We start from the raw sequence: 14,636 nt of genomic DNA, 5'->3' as shown, positions 1-14,636 counted from the left end.
CTTAGATCGCAACCAATTCCAAAGTTCAGAATTTACTGCACCATTCAGGTCTTTCCCTCTAAGTTTCTTGTCTCCTGTTTCATTGCACAACAAGGGATTCTTCATACTTTCTATGAAATACAACAAGGCGATTTTTGCAGTAATAAACTCCACACATGCATGACAAATCCAAGCATGCAAAATGTTTAACATCCCAGTTCACAGACACTTTAGGGACAAAATCCGATTATGAATTATATGCCACAATAAATAGGGCTCAATGTTTCATAAAGCAATTTATAGTTCATAAAAATGACAAAATGTACCTGTCAGACAGAGCGTGGAGAGCAGTTCTCTGGGCTGCCTGCTGGAAGGAAGGGCAGAGATGTTTATTTAATATTCTGACTTTAAATTATGTACTCAATCAACACTTTTAAAAAACCTGTGTCACACACGTTTTTGCCATGTGGCCAACTATTAAACTACTAGCAACATAGTAGAGACCCATCATGTTATGAAATGGACGCTCCTCAGAGTTAACTGAAGCCCACAGCGCACACCTGCCACCAGGGGGCGAGAACAGGGAGGCAAGGAGTTCTAGGTGAGGTTAGACTAGTCTCTAGAGACCCGGAGAGGCTCAGACCTATTTCATTTTTACACTCTGAAATCACCTTTACCATTGCTTTACTCTACTTTCCTCTAAGAAAAAAATCTGTTTTGTTTCCTGTAGCTTCTTCCTCAATGAAAGTGTAGTTAAAATAATTTTTTTATTTATTTTTGAGAGAGAGAGAGAGAGAGAGAGAGAGAGACAGCACACTCATGCTCATGAGTGGGAGAGGTGCAGAGAGAAAGGAGGACAGGATCCAAGGCAGGCTCTGCACTGACAGCAGACAGCCCAACGTGGGGCTCAAACCCACGAACTGTGAGATCAACACCTGAGCTGAGTTTGGAACACTCAACCAACTGTGCCACCCAGGTGCCCCGAAAGTATAATTTTTTACTCAGTTTTTAGATTTATTGAAAAAGTCAGTACAATTGGAAATTGGAACACTGGTTGGAAGAGTCAGAGTATTAGGAGATTACTGATTTGTTTTAGGCATAGTAATGATATTGTGGTGATTTTTAAAAGTGTCTTTTAGAGATCCATTTTGAAATATGGATACAATTATATATTGTTGGGATTTGTTTTAAAACAGTACAGTTGGAAGGAAGGGAGAATGGATGGGCATTTATAAATGAGACATGATGGCCTTGGGTTGGTAACTGTGGAAGCTAGGTGATGAGCACACTGGGGGATTAGTATATTATTCTGTACATCTTTGTATGTTTTTGAAACTTTCCATAATACAAAAACTAAGAGAAAAAGGTTGCCATTTCTCCATCAGATTCTCTCATGTTTGTAATCACTTTCTTTTCGTCTGGCTATTCTAAATTTTTGTACATTGGCTTTCTATCACTTAATACTCTGTGGCTTCAGAAGGCCAAGGTCATACTCTGTTCTCTGTCTCAGAAGTTATAATTGGGAGGGGATCAAAGCATGGCCTCTTAGACCAAGGCTCACTCAGGGTGTACTAGAAAATAAAGAGTACATACAGTTCATTTTCACCATGTATGCTACATATGTCAAGTTTATTAATTACCAGGGACACCAAAACGTTTCCCATGTTATTCCTCTTTCCATTTAGACAACAGACTAAATAGAATCTTCAGATTAGAAAAAAAATCTGACACATTAGTATCATCATCCCTATTACAGAAATGAAATACACCCTTGGTAGTAGCTGCATGTCCCTGGATCAGTCAGTCCAACACTTACTGAATTCCTACTGTGTAGAAACTATTATACTGGCCTCCAGGAGGGACAAAAACAAAAGCAGAATAAGTAGTCATCGTCTTAGGGAAGCTCAATCCCTAGGTAGGAAGTCACTCGGGGGTCCAGGGATGACTTGAGGACACTTAGGAAATAAAATGCAAATGAAAAGGTTAAGGTAGGACAGCATCAGGAAGGTGCCCATCTGAGGGACAGCTAATGGCTGGTGGATCAGCAGCTCCTCAAACAGTGCCTGGAACTGTCAGCAAGTGCTCAGTAAATATCTGCTGAGTAGATGTTAAATGAATGACTCAATCAGGGAATCCTTTTCACTGAAATTTAAGCAGAACTTTATTTATTAAAAAAAATTGTTTTACATTTATTTATTTTTGACAGACAGAGCACTAGTGGGGGAGGGGTAGAGGGAGACAGAGAGAGAGAGAGAGAGAGAGAGAGAGAGAGAGAGAGAGAATGAATACAAAGCAGGCTCCAGGCTCTGAGTTGTCAGCACAGAGCCTGATGCGGGGCTTGAACTCACAAACTGTGAGATCATGACCTGAGCCGAAGTCGGACGCTCAACCGACTGAACCACCCAGGTGCTCCAGAACTTTATTTTTTTTAGTTTATTTATTTTGAGAGAGAGAGAGAGAGAAAGAGAAAGAGGGAGAGAGAGAGAGAGAGAGAGCAAGAGAGAGCAAGCAGGGGAGGGACAGAGAGAGAGGGAGATAGAGAATCCAAGCAGGCTTGCTCTGTCAGCATGGAAGTCTGAAGTGGGGCTCGATCCCATGAACTGTGAGATCACGGCTGAGCCAAAATCAAGAGTCAGATGCTTAACTGACTGAGCCACCCAGGTGCCCTTGAGCAGAACTTTAAAGACAAGGAGGGATGTGGGCAGGGAGAAGACGTGTTGGTCATACTGGAGTAGGAGGTAGAGCAAAGGCCTGTCCAAGCCTCTAGCAGTGGTTCTCAACCAGGACACCCCTTACTCCCAACCCCAGAAGTGTCTGGAATTGAGCAGGGGAGTTTCTTTGTATTATATTCATGAGGGGGATTACTACAGGCATTTAGTGCCTGGGGTCAGGGATGCTAAAACCTTTTAAAGATCAGGAAGTTCACTTATACGGTGAGGAAATGTCCCCTTAAAATGACAAGGGTATCTCTACAGAGAAACACTGTAGCAAAGTAGGAATGAAAGTCAGATTTGAAATAAGTGACACAGGGAACATTAGCCTCTGAGCCTGGCAAAAGGAACTGAAAATAAATGAGTAAGAGGAACTTAGATAATTCCCACAAATGACATAACCACATTGATTTAAGAAAAAAAACAACATAAGGTCTGTGAAACTGGGAATTGAAAGTCTTACATTCCGGGAGAGGTTTTGCTATTCATTTATATGGCAACCTTGAATCTGGCCCTCAACCTATGTCTGTTTCCAAACTGCCCTCTCCTTCTCTGAAGGGAATGATGAGGGAGCCAGTCAGTCACTGTCCAGGCTACTGAGGACAGTCTAAGGGGTTATTGCCTCCCCCTTCTCCCCTGGATTCCAGCAAATTAGGGCCCAAATGTCCTGGCATTCCAGTGTCACATAATCAGTCAAGAGAGAAAAGAAGAATATCTGCACAGCTTGTCTTGGCGAGGACAACTGAGGGAGTAGAAAAGAGGCATGGGGAAAGAGGTGAGAAGCCTGAGGAAGACTTGGAGCCCAGAAGCCCCCTCTGATACCTCAGAGGACAGGTATTTCCTTCTCTCATGCTCCTTTCTTGGTGCTCTCCCAGAGGGCCAGCCCAGGAGCATGCCCACAAAAAACACCCAGCAGGTGATGGGCAGCCATCACTGTTCCCACGTTTGCCTCCTAAAGGGTTCTCTTATCACTCATCAAGATGGCTTTCACCTTTGGCAGCCGTACTTGAAAAGAACTTAACTCTCTACTCTTGACTCTGGCTAAATGCACAAAAAGAATTTGGAACTCCCCAAAGGAAAGATGGCATGCATTATTAGTACAGTCTCTTAACATCATCTCAGCAGGAGGCACTGGAGACTGACTCTTCCTGGAATAACAAAAATCATAAGGGATGTGACCAAAAGTTCAACAGAAACCTCTAACATGGCATCTGAAGTTTCCCCTAGCCATGGCAGTCAATGTTTAAAAAAGTGTATTGATTCTTTTTTCTCCTGCCTCCAAATACTTCCTACTGACTTTTGTGGTAGGGAAACACAGTGTTTTTGATGTGAAGCCTATAAGAAAGTTATTTAGAGAGCAAAAGCAAAAGCAACACAAAAACTGAGAAACTCAGTTGTTCAACCATCACTGGAGTGATGCATCCCAGGTGGTTGGCACCTGTTGAGAGCAAGTCCATAGGACTGATGTTGACTGAGATCTCTAACAGAAGCTGAATTGGCGGCTTGGAGCAGGGGTTTCTTTCCTTTACCAGATGGATGTGATGGTGGAGCCAAAAGGTTTAGACATATGTCACAGACATATGAAGGCTTAGACATCAGTCATCCCAAGTCACTAAGCAGTGTCTTTCTGTGACCGTCACTCTCCAATCTGTCCACACAATGCATGTTACCACCCACTTAACACTGCGGTATTTAGCATCATTGATTGCCTGCCCATTATTTTCAATGCCTGGTTTTGATTATGCTATTTAATTTGCAGTTTATTCTACATCATTAAAAACTTTACAGAGGATGACTCATCATCCATCAAGAAAAGAGATGAGAGTATTTTAAACATTTTAAATAATTCCTTGAGAAAATCATAGCTTTATGGCATTAGATTGAAATTGTATGTCATATACCAAGGCAAAGACCACAAAAAAAAATTTTTTTTACTGCCTCCTCTCTTAAAAGTAGTTTGGCTTTTGCATACTGTTTTACTTCACTCTTGGAAAATAATAAAATAAATAAACATTGCAATTAAAGAGCAGAGAAAAAAAATTACTTAGGTGACTCATGATTGAAGCCTGAAAAACTACTCATAGTAAACTAGATGAATTGCCCAATTTCCTTCTTTCAAGAGTTGTACATTACAGCGACCATATTTTTCTCTTCCTAAATCATCATCTCCTCTCGTAACTTTCCTCTTATTTTGTTCTCAGCAAAATAGGTTGAGAGGGTTAAGAGAATACTTCATTGATCTTTCCTGAGTTCATTACTCATTCACGAATGACTCTGAAGCATAAGTCTATGAGACAAAACAAGCTTTCCACCAGAAATAATAATTTTCCAGGTTCTCCTCAAAAGATGACATCTTTTCTCTGTCTTTATTACAGCAAGTTCAGTGTTTTGGAACATAATCAGTAGACATTCAGGTTTCAATGTATGCTAAATGAATTACCAGTCAAAATCTGTTATTGAGGGAACTCAAAGAGGAAATTAAGTGCCCTTCTTATAATTGGGTTGTGCATAGAACAAGTTTATGGATATTGAAGCGGGGAGGAGAATGAAAGGAACAGGCTGAAATTCAGCAGGGTCTCAGGATGATCCAATTTCTTTTTTACTTGATAGAAACAGAACTAACACGCGGACAGCTCTGTAATTTGGTCTGAAGTACCTATGATGTACAGTTATTGGGCTCGGCTTAGGTGACAGGCAAAACAGACAAAACCCTCACCATATTGTAGTTAGGGTCTAGCGTGAGTCAGACATGAAAAATTAAACACACTTAAACATGCTAGATTACAAGGGCTATGACTGAAATGGACAGGTGCTATGAAACAGAATATGAAGATCTCATTTGGAATGAATGGTCAGGGAGGGCCTGCTAACCAAGTAAAGCACAAAAAATCTGATGCTTGCAGGATAAAGAAGTTACTGAGCCAGAGACATGGGAGTGGGTGGGGAAGGAAGGGCTCCTGGCAGGGAGGACAGTTTGGGAGCAAAGGCTTGAGGCTGGCCTAGTTCCTTGCTCAGTTGCAGAACTATATGAAGGACACCATGGGGGAGCTCAGTGAGAAGTGGGGACAGGGGCAAATCCTAAGGGCTTTGGAGGTCAAATTAAGGATTTTGGATATTATCCATAGGGCAATAGGAGGTCATTGAAGGATTTACATTATTGGAAGATGGGTGAAGGATATATGGGATCTGCTTGTACATTCTTTGCATCTTCTGGTGAATCTATAATTGAAAAAAAAAGCAGGGAGTGAGGCAATAAAACTGACATTTTTCAGATATCACTCTGGCTTCTGTGCGGTGAATGGATTTGAGCAGGAAGGGACAATGTTTGAGGTTGTTGCAACAACGGAGGCAGGAGAAGGGCAGGGTAGCACTGGAGATGGAGAGAGAGAGAGTTCGTGTTATGTTCTGGAGGCGGAGCTGAGGGAACTTGTGATGGGTGGGATGTGGCAGACTTGGGGGTGGGGTGGGGAGGACATCAGGAAAGAGTCCCAGGCTTCTGCCTTGAGCACCTGGTAAGCATGAGGAGCCACTGATCAGGATGGGCACCACTGGTGCAGGTATACGGGCAAAGGTAGATTTTAATTTCGGGTGTGTGAAATTCAAGGTGCTTCTGGGATGTTCCAGTGGAGAGGCTGAGTAGATAGCTGGATACATGAGATTGAAGCTGTTTAAATGTCAACAAAGTATAAAATATCAATAGCTTTTTGGCAAATAACAGTCAAAAGGAGATATGTGACTGAATTTTTTTGGTCTACAATTGGCTCTCTTCTAAGAGAAGTAGGTTGAGGATTCAACTGGTTAGAATACATCTTTATTTCTCCGTCCACATGTGAGTGACCTCCATCTTTTCTATGAAGAGTGTCAGGTTTATTATACTGACAATAAAGCAGGTACCTGTGCAGCAGTGATTTTAATCACTGTGCTTCACCTGTGTTAGGATGTTGTATCCACATTCAGCTACTTGAAAAAATACCATAGCAGATAATCTTAGTTCATCTGTGTTTTGCTGTTACTGATGCATGCTGTGAACTTTAGACTGGATTCATGTATCTTTATGGGAATTCTGTCTAGTAAGGCCTTACTTTTTTCTTGCCATTTTTCTTCAAGTTGAGACTTGTATTTATGAATTTGTTTCACTGCTTAATTTCCTTCTACATCTCTTAACACATTTTATGTTTCATTAACTTAACTTTTACGCTGTTGGCTTTCCATTTGAGTCCTAGTTGATGAGTCTCTTAACTTTTTATGTTGTGAGCTTCTTTGTTGCTTTCAACCCATTTGGTAATATATGCAAGACAAAGGGAAGTCTTAACTTTCTTCAGTTTTCCCTCTGTAATAATGAGCATTGTGCATTTTCAGAAATGCTGTCTAGGAAGCGTTTTGTTCAGTAGACTTAGACTCAGGCAGAGTTAGGGATGACAATGTAGTTTATGATCCAAATAAGAACATTTTGGAGAATGAAAGGGGATGCTCTGCAGATAGGAGCAGGGGAAACAGGAGAGAACCCTGCTCTTCTGGGCACACTGGGCTGTGTGGCTGCTCTAATAAACATGAGTCTGCACAAATATAAATGAGATCAGGATTAGAAGACAGAATTTCAGGGGCTGAGGAACTTGTCAATAAAGAAAACAGACAGCAGAATGGGGTCAGTAGCAGACAAATCACTTGGATTCTTGTTCCTTTAAATCAAGCCAATGCTTCTGTCATTTTCCCATTCTCTTTCCAGCTGCTCCTCTATTTAGATTCTGCCTTTAATCTGAGGTCTAGCTCAACCTTTTTATAAGTGCTCCTTGACCACCCATGCTTTTGTTGACCTTCCTCTCTCTGAACTCCTAGCCCAGAACATGGATTAGCACTGGGTTCTTTTCTTTCTGGAGGAGTTTGCCATTTGTTTTGTGAGAATTCTCATCTTGGCTCCTCCAGTTTCTTGAGGATCACTGAAGGTGGAGACCTAGTCCATTCCTCCTCCATCTGAAAGGGCTTCCCGGCAACTGACAACACTTGCTGTGGGATTCACAGGCAGGGGGTGAGTAGGTAGCTTTTGGGGATGACATATTGCCACTATTTGCCACAGCGCTAATCTAAGAGACTTGTTGAAATACATTTTTTTCTTAGCTTTATATTCTTTCTCTATTTCACTTTCTTTAAAAATTAGGGTATACTTTCCTCTTGGGAGAAAGTTTGACTAGTTTTTTCCCTCCACACGGGATTGCTTAGATTTATTTATGTCTACTGGAAATTCCATAAAGACAACAACAAACATTTATTGAGCACCTACTCTATCCCATGGAAAAGGCTGATTAGGGTTGACAATATCAGTGAAGTTGGGCTGTATAACGTTATCTCATAATTTGGATCCTGTTACCAACTGACTGATTTGGGGGACTTGTCTGAGGTCAGATTGTCAGTGACAGTCCTGATTTGGCTATTTGAATCTTCTGAGAGGGATTAAGAGAGACATGCTTGTTTTCACTGAGCATTTCCTGGACATAATGCTGGAGATAAACTCACTGGAGATAAACTGAACAATTTGTGACATCCACTTGCAGCCCCTTTTGCCTCTCTGTCCTGGGGGCTTTTGCCTTCACAAATGAAAACTCTGGGGCAGCCGCTAGGAGTTGGGAGAGAGAAGGGAAAGGTGTGGGGACAATGTGAGCACATGCCATGGGTGCTGTCCCCCATTCACAGTGACTGACATCAGACTCCTCCCAGAGGGGTTGCGGCTCCACTGAGGGCCTGGAAGATACAAGGCACCCTAGACAGTGTGCCATATTGACTGCTACAAGGGCAACATTATGGGTCAGTGGCTTCCTGGAGGAGATCTATGGGACAGGTGTGGTGTGGGAGTGGTAAGAGGTCAGTGTGAAGTGCAAGGATAATGGTAGGAAGACCCATGGCCATGCATGAGGCTAGTAGCATTCACCACAATGTTGGGGGTAAGGTGGCGGCTGCAGAACTGATACCCAGCCCCAAGTGAGGTCATAGGAGCAACCTGCGCTTCAGCTGATGTGGCACTGCTGTCCCATGGCAAGTACTTGCATCCACTGGGGGCAGCTAGACACTTACCCCATAAAGGGCCAGACTTAGAGAGGCTAGACACTAGCTCCTTGAGCATAGGAAGTAAGCCCCAGTTACATTATTGAACAACCATGGTACAATGTCTAACCAACAGCACAGGGCACACAAATGCTTGACAAATATAATGTCACCAGATGATCAAGCATACTGGTACCTCTCCTGAACGCCTAAGGGATGAGGGATTAGTCTTCATCTCTTTCATTCAGTTCCATCTCATTCCAGAAGCATTTGTGCAGAGAATGAGGACTCAAAATTGGCAACTGAGCTTTAGTCTTTAACACAGATTCTAACATTTATTCAAGATTCTGTTAGTATAATTGTAAACTCAGTGTTCCTTTTTGTTTGTTTTTGTTTTAAAGGAATGAACAGGCAGTATTTTGCTTTTAAACAGCTACCATCCTTCAATTGTCAATTACCCTCTTCAATAAAAGGATCTGACAAATCTTTGCTGTGCTATTATTTTGTTAGAAACAAAACACTTTCCTTATAAGAAATTAATCTTTTTCCTTGTGGTGTTTTTCAGTAAAAGCTTCTATCAAGGTACTAAATAAGGGACCATTTGTGACCCCTGCTGGAGACGTGGTAAGTTATCAGTCTCTACCCTTCTGTTCCAAACATAAGTATTTTCTCCTCCTAAAGAATCTTTCTCCTCTAAAGAATCACAAATTTAATTAATCCCATTAATTGGGGGCTTGGTTCTCTTGTTACCTGTGTTCTCACAATGTTTCAGTTGCCTTGGGAGAGAGGTGATAGACTCATGCAAATAACATGTAATATCTAGCCCTAAACCTTCAGATTTCACATATCATTTTCATTGTATGCATGCCATACATACATCAGGATATATGTTTAAATTCCAGGCTTCTAATTTTTATTATAATTTTCAACTGTTTTAAGAGGTATGTGTGCAGTGTAGAAAAAATTACATGTATGTAACAAGCAAAACAACAAACAACAATAATAAAAACAAAATAAAAAACAACCTCCATTTCTCCACTGGGATGATAGTTACCATTAGCAATTCAATGTGAATCTATCCCTATTTTACATGTAACCCAAATACATCAGGGCCAGCCTTGGGGCCAGTCGAAGAATGGTGTTTCACTGGAAAGAAACACGAATATTCCATGACAGCCTTGAAAAGTAAGGTAAATATCAAAGCCTCTTGACAAGAGAGGGCTGGGGAGCTAGACTGTAACACACTCTAAACCCCATTCCACTTTATCAGTCATCTTTTCTAAGTCCCACATGGTGTGGCAGTGACCCTGTCTCTCTTCTCCTCTCTCTGCCTCCTTCCTGCCTCCTCACACTCTCTTCTAAAAATCCAGACCTTCTCCTCTCTTCTTCCTCCTATCTTCTGGCTCTATTCTTCTATAACTGCCTTTTCTGATATAAACCAATTTTTCTGGCCTCTTCCTGTACTCCTGTCCTTTCATAACTAAATAGACATTTAAAAAAGTTCCAGCAATGCAAAAAAAAGAATGTTCCTGGGGAGAAGGGAGAGAAGAGGCAGAAGGTGGGGAAGGACGTGAAAATGTGTACTTTAGTAGCTTTATAGTAATACATATTTATATTAATATAAAATGTTTTCTATTAATCCACTTCAGCATTTTTGTCCAGTTACATTAAGATATTGAAACAGGGGGCACCTGGGTGGTGCAGTTGGTTAAGCGTCCGACTTCAGCTCAGGTCACGATCTCACGGTCCGTGAGTTTGAGCCCCGCGTCGGGCTCTGGGCTGATGGCCCAGAGCCTGGAGCCTGTTTCCGATTCTGTGTCTCCCTCTCTCTCTGCCCCTCCCCCGTTCATGCTCTGTCTCTCTCTGTCCCCAAAATAAATAAATGTTGAAAAAAAAAAGATATTGAAACAGGGGTTCAGTAAGGGTGGCTTGCTCACAGTCACAGGTGGTAAGTAATGGAACCAGGTCACTGAAATACCACAGAGCACCCCAGTCCTGCTTCTGCCTCACTGCAGACTATTCCTGGCAGAGGGTGAAGGGAAGGGGATCAGGTGAGTTTGGAATTCTGCCAGTATCAGTGTGAAGAGAACTGGTGGGGTGCTGAGTGGACACTAACATACACAGGGACAAGCTTCCTGCGGGGATGTTATTGAAGAGGAAGTGTAGGAGTCATCTTTTAGACAGGTGCTTGCAAAGGAGATAGGAGGGTTTTAGGTTTCTGAGACTGAAGTCTTTTCCTCAAGAAGTTTATAGGTAGAAGCATATTGTTTATCTCAGAGCTTGCCAGAAACTTCTGGAGAAGAATTCTTTTGACCTCCAGAGCTCACCATGACAGACTGCATATATAAAGGAAGTGCCTGCCTGGGTCAGGTCTAGGTAGGTGCAGAGATCACTGAGGATTCATTAGGCAAACAGGGCAGCCCCACCAGTGTGCAGGATGATGGTGGAATATCCAAGTGTGGCTGTCAATTCTCATAATGGAGAGAGTGAGTGAGCGAGTGAGTGTGTGTGTGTGTGTACATGCTCATCTAGCAGCATCTACAATTTCAAAGTGGAAGCAAACAAACAAGAATCACCATCATATCTGAGTAACTTGGAGATACTCTACAAGTAATATGTGGATTTAAATGCCTGGTTATTGGGAATGGAAAGTTAAATTTGGAGTATGGAGTTGATGCAATCTAAGCCCTGCAGGTTCTCCCATGGCTTTGTGGCCTGCTTATCATAGTTTTGGTCATCTGTATGTTCCTAGAACTCATCTCACAGAACAATTTCAGTGCAGGCCAGACCATGAGCATGGCGACAGATGGTGATGGCCTGTTAATAACTCTCACCTTTGGTACAGCAAGTGGATACTGGGTTTAGTTACTTCCTACTTTGTTGGGTTTGCCAAATACCTTTTAAAGCTTTTAACAAAATCCTTATGCTACCTTAACACAATGCTTTAGTGGAGACCCATTCATTTTCCACTGGCCTTGCTAGGTGTTTGATTATTATGAATGCAACTGGGGACTAAGTTGTGTGAGGTATAAATGTTACTTTGTTATTGTATAAAGACAAAATGAGAGTCACATAAATGTTTTGATGGTTTTGTTATAAATGCAACCTGTATTTCAAGAACCAAAATCTTAAATCTGGCTTTATGTATCACTTAAACATCTTTTTCACTGAGACAAAATAGCAATATTTGAAGGTTAAAAATAGGTTTGTAATGGTTAAGAAAGAGTCTTATAATGGCACTTTGTAAACCAATTTTTTAACATATCAGAAAGCTAGATTGATTCTGAATGTGTTACTATTAGTATTAGGATTTTCACCTCTCAAGAGACCACTGCTTTAGAGTTTATATGTGAAAGTGCTTTCATATCTAACATGTTGTAATCTTACAACATACTCTTCCTTGAACTGCTTTGGACCTTTAAGAATGAAGTCCAAGTTGAAAGAAGTGGTACCCCTCTGGGGTGATGATGAATTAACCTCCCCAGAGTGACATTGGGCTAACTTGCTCTTTTCTAGTGTGGAAAGGACTGTCTGGTGGCCTGGAATTTCTGGAACTGTCTGGTATGCTTCTTAAAGATGGTCTTCTTTCACTCAGCACAACCTGTTGGCTGCAGATCTGGTCAGGATGGAACTGGCAAGTGCCAAGGGGCATTGAATTACCACAAATGATTATGCTCCATGTAGAAACAACAGGCTAAGAGAGTCTCCTGAGAAAGGCTGTGCTATGAGATAACCAGCCCCACTTGGAGAAGATTTGGAAAAATACAAACAAAAAAAAACTTTCCAAGTGCATATCTGGACCAAACACCTGAATGACTGTAGGTAAATCCTTTACTAAATGAAACTACTCAAGCCTGGATATGAATGATAGCATATACTCCAAGGAGCATCCACTCTTGAATGGTTATACTTCTGAAGAAGCTATTTAAGATAAAAACCATTAAAGTCACAGGACAAAGGACTATTCCTCTGAGTTAAATAGCTGCATCCTCTGGAGGGAGAATTCCACTTCCTCTGCCAACCAGGAGCTCTGCTGGCAGCTGTATTTGAGAAGAACATGCCTATCAACTCGTGATGCATGGCCTTTCTTCTGTTCTCCAAATAGAGAGTCTATTTTGTTGGTACTGATATCCGCCATTAACAAAACTTGGCTTAGTTTCAAAAATGTAGCTCCTCTATGAATTCTTGAACTTAACAAAGCAATGATTCTCTATTTTTGTGTTAATAGTATGTTTGCCCAAATTTAATGGATCACCTTTTCATTTTTATGTAATTTCTCCTTTCCTGCATTTCTGTTCAGGGCCTTCCAACTGAAATTAGTCACATCTTATGGTCCAGGTTGGTTGGGCACAACTAAACCTACATAAATCTCAGTTGGGTCCCCCACATGAGGTCTGAGAAAATATTTTAGGAGATAGGGTTGTGAGCCTTTGTACATCTGTGCTCAGTGACATTTAAATCAGCTGATAATTTCAATTTTGGAAATTACTGTTCATTAACATGAAACAAAAGCAATTACATTTTTGGATATCTCTACTTCTCATGATTTTCACAAATGTTTATGAAGAGTGGCATGATTTAAAAATACCATAAAATTGGCCATATTAAAGAAATTTTGCATTTGCTTCTGGTGACAATAAAATTTTATTTATAAAGTATGATTACTTAACTAAGTTTTAGGACTAGTATATCAATAAAAACCTCCTGCCAACCATTTGAGTTTTCACTGACTAAGACAGAAGTTTCAAATACATGATTACTTCAAATACAGATGACAAAGACCTGACAGGAAGTAGTTATCAATGTGAGTTATTGCTGTTTCTATATTAAAAAGATACCAATTCATCAATATGACTAAATTGGATATTTAGCTTAGGGATAGCATTAATGCAAGACTAAACAGAAAAAAAACAAACTATTCTTCCTTTTCTTCTGTTTTGCTATTAGGTGTAATATATGCTTTTGTGTGTGTGTGTGTGTGTGTGTGTGTGTGTGTACACGGAGGGCAGAGTTTTTTCTGGCATTTAAAATTTACCTTAAATTTTTGTGGTTAAATTATCATAATGTATATTACTAATGTGTCTTGCATGACGTTTGGCGCTTAGTAGGCATTCAAGATTATTTTCAGAATGACTCTTATGTAAAAATTTTTTAGCTCTTGTTTGACTGCAAATAATATCTACAATACAGTTCATTTCTAATGTAGGAGAAACTTGATTTTGGAGCCTTGCCCCTCAAACCTGGTCCTGATTACTGCTTCAACTCCTGTTTATATAATTCCACACAAGTTTGGCAGGATTCAAGAGCACATACCAGGGTGTTGGCTTTTATGAATCTCCTGGGATGTGAATGTCAGGCTGACTGGATGAACTCTGGCCACAAATCCCAGACAAGCACAATGACTCTATTTATTCAGACTTGGCCGCCTGAATGCAGATCGACTCTGTGGGTAATAAATTTTCACAGGCCAAGAACTCCAGCATCAACCAAGCTGATCCCGAGAAGAAAAATGCACCCAGGGAAGTGGTGCTGGGCTGCACAAACCTCCTATGTTTTTATTCCACGTCTGCATATCATTTAGCTAATTCATTTGGTCACTGATAGACATGCACTGCCAATGGCTTCAGAGGTTCTTTTCAAAAACTCTGCTTTCTGTTATGCAACTGTCATATTAAAAAAGGAACAAAGGAAAAAATGAACAGCACCCATTACAACTGGCAACCTGCTTTTAATATGACACCCCAAACTGATGTCAGTTATTTTACCCAGTGGCCTCTACAGTAAAAAGCAGAGAACTGAGTAGGAATATTTCTGTGCTTCCCCATAAGAAACCAAAGGCAACAAAAAGCAATGAGACCTGCAGTTCGGTGCGCAGAGCAATTTCACCTATATCTTGACATCTTGATGCAA

General features: G+C 41.0%; 1 protein-coding gene across 3 annotated transcripts in view; it reads right to left on the bottom strand.

Annotated features, from left to right (window-relative positions):
- AFF3 (ALF transcription elongation factor 3) overlaps window positions 1–14,636 on the bottom strand; it is a 576,751-nt gene that overhangs the window by 100,254 nt on the left and 461,861 nt on the right. For 2 of the 3 annotated variants that reach the window (XM_047069771.1, XM_047069769.1), the window contains one exon: window positions 306–346. In XM_047069771.1, coding sequence (XP_046925727.1) covers window positions 306–346 — 41 coding nt within the window. The remainder of the gene's footprint in view (window positions 1–305; window positions 347–14,636) is intronic. The other variant, XM_047069770.1, reaches the window with a different exon arrangement.

The sequence above is a fragment of the Lynx rufus genome, unplaced genomic scaffold (genome assembly GCF_022079265.1).
Source record: "Lynx rufus isolate CCGP_SWC_20201006 ecotype Redwood Valley unplaced genomic scaffold, mLynRuf1.p SCAF_8, whole genome shotgun sequence".
Classification (NCBI taxonomy): domain Eukaryota; kingdom Metazoa; phylum Chordata; class Mammalia; order Carnivora; family Felidae; genus Lynx; species Lynx rufus.
Note: the sequence above shows the minus strand (reverse complement) of the source record. Positions and strands in the feature narration are given on the sequence as shown.